The sequence below is a fragment of the Equus caballus genome, chromosome X, assembly GCF_041296265.1.
Source record: "Equus caballus isolate H_3958 breed thoroughbred chromosome X, TB-T2T, whole genome shotgun sequence".
In the NCBI taxonomy this organism is placed as follows: Eukaryota; Metazoa; Chordata; class Mammalia; order Perissodactyla; family Equidae; genus Equus; species Equus caballus.
The window spans coordinates 6,960,138-6,967,175 of NC_091715.1; the positions used below are offsets into that span (position 1 = coordinate 6,960,138).

Consider the following 7,038-nt stretch of genomic DNA (forward strand, 5'->3'; position numbering starts at 1 on the left):
ATTCTTTTCTCGTCTTAAGACTTTTCTTACCACAGCAGATTTGCTTACTTGAGGCTTATATAGGGAGCCTGCGTGTGTTTGTGTGCACATGAATGGGTGTGGAGGTATAATTTTTTAAACAAAAATCACTCATATAGTTGATGACATGCTTTTTCCCCCTTATACAGTGGGTCATTTAAGATTTTCCATGTCAATATATTTTCAGCTTTTTACAATGGCTGCATTTTATGCTGGCCTTGTAATTTATTTAATCAGTTTCCTCTCGGTATATACTTAGGTTTTTTTCTGTTATAAATCTTAATTGGATCACTTTTGCACATCATCAGTTGTGCCTTTCAAATGCAAGTCAAAATGAAATTTCAGAACCAAAGAAAATGCACATTTTTTGGCTTTCGATATGTATTGTCAAATAGTAATTCAGAAGATTATGCCCATTTTTGATGCCGCCAGTCCCATATGAGAGGGGTCTATTTCTCCATACATAGGTTGTCATTAAAACAATTTTCTGTCACTAACTTGATATTGAACTGGAGTTTTAAATTAATCTAGTTCCAATCTATGTTTTTTTTTTTTCAACGTTGGGCCATGTGTAGAGAAACACCTCTCCAATAACTGTGCTTCACCTGTCTTCCATTAATTGTGGAAGAACCTTCTAGAAGGCCTGAGCTGGCTGGCCGAATGGCACCGTATGCCTAGTTAGTGTGTGCTCACAGCTGCTGTCTCCTGCAGTCCTGTAGGTCCTCCGTGGCCGAGCTCATGGCCCGCACCTCCCTGGACCTGGAGCTGGATCTCCAGGCGTCACGAACGCGGCAGAGGCAGCTGAACGAGGAGATCTGCACTCTTCGAGAACTGAGGCAGCGGTTAGAGGACGCCCAGCTCCGAGGCCAGACCGACCTCCCTCACTGGGTGCTGCGGGATGAGCGATTCCGGAGTCTGCTGAAGGAAGCAGAGAGGCAGGTAAGAGGCCCGGGCCCTGCTTCAGGGTCCCTTTGGCTTCTCAGGCCTTCCTGGTCACAGTCATTGCCCTTTTCTCCACTTGTACTTGGATTCTGAGTAAGCATTTCAGATGATAAAACTGTAATTTAAATGATCCAAATGCTCATCTCAAGGAGCTGGGCTGCTTCCTCCATGCCAGGCGCCTGGTGTCCGTGGTGGCACCAACACACATCTCGAGGCTTTGCAGTTGCCGGGCATGGGGGGCGGCTGGAGGAGGGGTCCCCGGGCCCTCCTGCCAGCATTCTCATTCCTTACTGCCCGCTTCGTGGTGGGATGTTCTGTGTTCCCTGTCTGTGAGGCATGACCCCGGTCACCCTGAGAAGCTCCTTTGAAGATTCCCTGGGGGGAGTGAATGGAGTGGGCCTCCCCACTGGGTCCCCAGAGCTGCGAGTGGCTTCGTTCATTCTCCTTTAAAATGAGAAGTAAAAACATCTTGTTCATCCAATGTTGCTTTTCCAGACAAGACAGACCAAACTTGACTTCCATCAAGAACAGGCAGCTGAGAAGATGCTGAAGAAGGCCTCCAAAGGGGTCTGCCAGCTGCGCGGGCGGAACCACAAAGAGCCCATCCAGGTGCAGGCCTTCAGGTAGGGAGAGAGGGAAGCCACCCGCCGGCTTGCTTGCTTTTTACTAGGATTCCTTATCGTTATAAAAATGTGAGTGAGTAAATATTGAAACAAAACCACAGGAAGTGGAGAACAAAACAAGATCTCCGCTGCTGTTAGCATTTTGATGTTGCCCTATCTTTTTTTCCTAGGCACTGTTTTTTCCCAAAGTGCAACTTGTAATCTTAATGTAGGTTTAATTTTGCATTTCGTTTTTTTTTAATTAAAATATCCTGTTTTGCCACATAATCTGTTACCTTTTTTAGCTATAAAGTCTCATCTAATAGATAGAATTTACCTAACTACTCTATTTTATAACCTGCTCCTTTCCAAGTGTTTTCTGCTGTAGACAACGCAGTGACTTAACACACACACACACACACACACACACAAACACAAACACAAACACATATCACCTTTGCCTTGTTAGTTACCTTTTGATTGAAGCGTACTGTACACACAGGGAAATGTGCACGTCTGTACTGTCACCAACTCGACATGGCGAGAATCCAACATGATGTGCAATTTCAGCTTTTCCACCCCCGAGTGACCACCATCTGGAATTTGAATAGCATAGATTAGTTGTTCCTGGCTTTGCTTCTTATATGAGGAGAATTACATAGTTATATCTATATTCTTTTCTGTCTGACTTTTTAAAAAGTTGAGGTGAAATTCACATCGCATAAAATTAGCCATTTTAAAGTGAACAATTCCATGGCATTTAGTACAGTCACAATGTTGTGCAACCACCACCTCTATCTATTTTCAAAACATTTCCATCACCCCAAAAGGAAACCCCATACCCATTAAGCGTCACTCTGCATTCCACCCACCCCCAGCCCCTGGCAACCGCCAGTCTGCCTTCTGTCTCTACCACGTTGCCGATACCGGACATTTCATCTAAGTGGAGTCATCAGTATGTGGTCTTTTGTGTCTGGCTTCTTTCAGTCAGCGTAATGTTTTTGAGGTTCCTCCACATTGTAGTGTGTGTCAGAATTTCATTCCTTTTTATGGCTGAATAATATGTGCCTGACTTTTAGCCTTAATTGTTTTATACCCTGAATTTTCATGTCCATATCATAAAAGAATAAAACACTATAACATCTTCCTTCAATTATGATTTAGAACTCCTTAATTTATATAGGTTTACATTTCATTCATTTATTAATAAAGCAAATATTTACTGAGCATCTGCTGTGTACCAGGCACTGTTCTAGGCACTGGAGACAGACAAACCCTTGCCCTCGTGAGACTTCATAACTTCTGTTAAAATTTAGAGAATCTGGGGCTGGCCCCGTGGCTGAGTGGTTAAGTTTGTGCACTCCGCTTCAGCAGCCTAGGGTTTCACCAGTTCGGATCCTGGGCATGGACATGACACCACTCATAGGGCCACGTTAAGGTGGTGTCTCACATGCCACAATTAGAAGGACCCACAACTAAAATATACAACTATGTACTGGGGGGATTTGGGGAGAAAAAGCAGAAAAAAAAATTTAGAGAATCTATGGGGCCAGCCTGGTGGTGTAGTGGTTAAGGTCCCATGCTCTGCTTCTGTGACCCAGGGTTCACGGGTTCGGATCCTGGGCACAGACCTACACTCTGCTCGTCAAGCCATGCTGTGGCGGCATCCCAAGTACAAAATAGAGGAAGATTGCCACGGATGTTAGCTCAGTGACAGTCTTCCTCAAGGGAAAAAAACGGAAGATTGGCAACAGATGTTAACTCAGAGCCAATCTTGCCTCACCAAGAAAAAAAAAATTTAGAGAATCTGTATACAAACAGATGTGTTGTTGGGGATTGAAATTCAATTGGTTCTATGAGTAAGAAAAGCTTTCATTGATATGAGAGCCCCCTGCCAGGTTTCACTGCATTTATATCAGCTTCTAACCTGTCATTCTTTCCAATCCCAGGGAGAAGATAGCATTTTTTACAAGACCAAGGATTAGCATACCTCCTCTGCCCGCCGACGATGTTTGATGTCATGCTTTGTACACATGAAGTATTTATCTGCCTGTTTTATTTTCATGAAGTTCTTAGACTAGCTAAATTTGTCTTTAAAATATTTGTGCAAAGCTATTAATATACACATTTTGTAAAAAAAAAAAACACACATCTATCTATACATATCTATTTTATAATAGTGACGGCAACAGGGCTTGGTTTTCCCTTGTTGTGAAATTGACATCTCTGAAGACAGGTTATTTTATAAAAGATCAACTATCATGTTAAGAGTGTACAGTTTTTATGCTGTTTTATTTGACTAAAAGGCTGGAAGACAGAAACGAAGTGAGTTCAGGCAAATTCACTGTATTGTAATTTATTTATAGTACTTTTTTCCTTGAAGGAAAATACTGACTTTAAGATGTATTTTAAGACTGAAATTTTCTTCTTCAGTATTTGTCATGCAGTAGAATGGAACTTTGGGGCTGGTTTTGTTTCTGACACCCGAAATGCAAACACTCTGTGCTAAATTCGTCACTCATATCAGTTTCTCCTACATGCATTTATCACGTATATTGTACACGTTCACACTCTTTGAGTCCCGTTGAGCTACCATCTGCAGTGGTTTAGTCATAGTTCACGTGCTGTGTGTGCATCACAGAGGTCAGCCTCCCGTGTGGACCATGCACTGAGCGTCTCTCATTTCTGTGTTGTCTTATCCTGCATCTTTCTGTGCTCGCCATGAGTCTGAAGCAGGCCAAAGAGCCCCTGGCCTCCTGGGCTTTCACCAGCCTGTCCATGGTGACTGCCCACACTGCCCACCTTCACCAGACCACAGGTGGCCCCACCTTTGAGTCCGCGCCATCTGATCATGACCTACAGGGAAGGTGGCAGTGGAACTCCTGCTCTCCTCCTCTGTCCTGAAGGAAGGTGGAAGAGGACCAGGAACGTGCATTTGCAGCGAACCAGTGTGTCCGCTGATGGATATAGCAGTACGACATAGCCATGATAACCTTTGAAGGCGCTTTATTGTCGAAGGAAGCATATGTGGGTAACTAGAATTACCCTGCGAGTCACTTACAGGAGAGCATTTGATTTAAATCAGAATGCCCCTCCCATACTGGCGTCTACCCAATATTAAGAAATCTTAGAAGTAGTTCATGAGAAAAAAAATTTTATGTAATAAAAATATACCATTATTCTTTTAAAATGCCAAATGATATAAATATTTGCCTAATACGTATTTATTATATATGAAATGCACTCTCCTTTATGAAGCCTTGGAGAAGTAAATGAGGTGGTCACACGAAATATAAAAGAAAACAACTCGCTCTTCTAGATCTTTCTGCCCCTCCTTTGGAAATTCCCCCCCTTTAATCAGCATCCCTCTTCTCATTAGTCCATAACCCTCCCCCTTGCATAACCTGCCTTCCCTTTTACATTTATTCAAAATGAATTTTGTAGAAGCCTTTCATTGACACGCGACCTGTCACAGACAATGGAATTTGTCAGTGGTGGTAAGACTGAAAACTTTATGCTTTTGCACTGTTGTTATCTCTTGCTATGTATTTCTGCTTCTAGTCTTGCTGTTGTTTTTGTAATTTCTCTGTATACATACCCACAACAGAGGTGGAGACACACAAACACCGGTCCTTGCTGGAAACGCGCCGTGGCAGGCAGCATGGCTGAGCCATGGGGATACTGGCAGGCCCTCTCTCTGCCACAGCTGTTGCAGCGTCACACTCCAAGGAAGCAGTGTCTGCATTGGCCCGGGCTGTGCGGAGGGCGCATGTCTCGTCTCAGGCGTACGGCCCGCAGCAGGTGGGAGAGGCCCCTGGACACAGTGTCTGGTGCTGCTTGTCAGCAGCTGCCGCCTGATGCTCCCTGAATGGGTTGCTGGCTTGAGGCAGCTCTTCTGCCAACCCCTGTTCAGTAGCGATGTGGGGAGAACCCACTGTGCCAACACAGAAAGGCCTGAAATGAGGGTTTGCAAATAGAGTTCGCTGCCCAGTGTATACAGATTTCTGCTTGGAGTGCTCCCCGACCCCAGGGTTTACAAAAATCGCCCCTTTGCCCCACCAGAAGCAAATGCAGCCCCTGGACAGTGCAGCTCCAAGGAGCGCTTGTGTTGCCACCTTTCCAATTTGCTTCTCCTGCCTCCCTGCATGTGTCTGCTGTGGCCCCTGAACGGGACTGTAGTAAGCAAGGAAAGAAAAGCCAGACAAATTACGGAGGCAGAGGTGATGGCTTCTGTGCTGCTCGCCGTCCATACCGGCAAGGGCACGGGGATAGCGACAGAGGCCACCAAGCAGGCAGGAGGACACGAAACACCCTCATTGGCCTCTCATTCATGACTTGGTTTTGCTGCTTCTGACTAGTTAAGACTGCCGCCCCCCGGAAAATATCCTACACGTCAGAAAAGTGAAGTCCTATCGTCTTAAGGGGTGTTTCCATCCTACATTTTAATTTGTCTGTAGCCGTGCCTTGTGATGAGAAAACTCTGCCATCTTTTGTCAGCAATTTTAGTCCAGGGACGGTCCGAAATCTGCCACCAGGGTTCTTTAGGAACAGTGCACCGAGTAAAAGGGAATTTGGTCTTCACTTCATCTGATCACTGAATTGTCACCGCCCAAATGAGTAAGCTTCTGTTGTGGGAATAAGTTATAATCAGTATTCATCTCTGTTTTTGTCACTTCTTCTCTCTGTCATTTTTATTGTTTGAAAGTATTTCTTCTATAAAATTAAACTAACTTGCCTTAAGAACAGAATGGAAATGTGTGGTTCTTTTTAAAAAAATGTAATTAGACTTAAATATGTAATGCATATAATTTTTTCAACATAAAAATGGAGGCATAAAAATAGAAGAGTCAATGGGCCGGCCCCGTGGCCGAGTAGTTCAGTTCACATGCTCTGCTTCATTTCGCCGGTTCGGATTCTGGGTGCAGACATGGCACCGCTCGTCAAGCCATGCTGAGGTGGCGTCCCACATGCCACAACTAGAAGGACCCACAACTAAAAATACACAACTATGTACCGGGGGGGTGGGGGGCACTTTGGGGAGAAAAAGCAGAAAAAAAAAATAGAATAGTCAAATGAACACACATGCAGGCCCCCTGCCCCCACCCTCCCCAGCTTCAACATGGATCAGCTGTGGCTCGTCTTGTTCCCGCTGCACCTCCACCTGTCTCCCCTCCTGAGTTTGGAAGCAAATCCCATACACCTCAGTTCAGCTATAAATATTTCAGGATGTATTGCTGAAAGTGAAAAATCAACATATATGCAGTATCCTTATCACAGCTTAACATTTCATAACTCCTTCATGTCATTAAATATCCAGGGTTCACCTTTCTAATTGTCTCATGTCATCCATTTGTTTAACTGAACAGAATCCAAATATCCATTTATTGGGATTTTTTCCTCTCTCTGCTTTTTTTGGTGACAGCTTTCTTGAGAGAGAATTCACATATCATGCAATTCACCTGTTTAAAGGATGTAA

At 44.3% G+C, this 7,038-nt stretch overlaps 1 protein-coding gene across 1 annotated transcript in view; it reads left to right on the plus strand.

Annotated features, from left to right (window-relative positions):
- Window positions 1-6,310, plus strand: part of WWC3 (WWC family member 3) — a 117,152-nt gene extending 110,842 nt beyond the window's left edge. The window contains exons 21-23 of the mRNA XM_023634125.2: window positions 730-957; window positions 1,456-1,583; window positions 3,512-6,310. Of these exons, the coding sequence (XP_023489893.2) occupies window positions 730-957; window positions 1,456-1,583; window positions 3,512-3,578 (423 nt within the window). The 3' untranslated portion in view covers window positions 3,579-6,310. The remainder of the gene's footprint in view (window positions 1-729; window positions 958-1,455; window positions 1,584-3,511) is intronic.
- The last annotated feature ends 728 nt before the right edge of the window (window positions 6,311-7,038 follow it).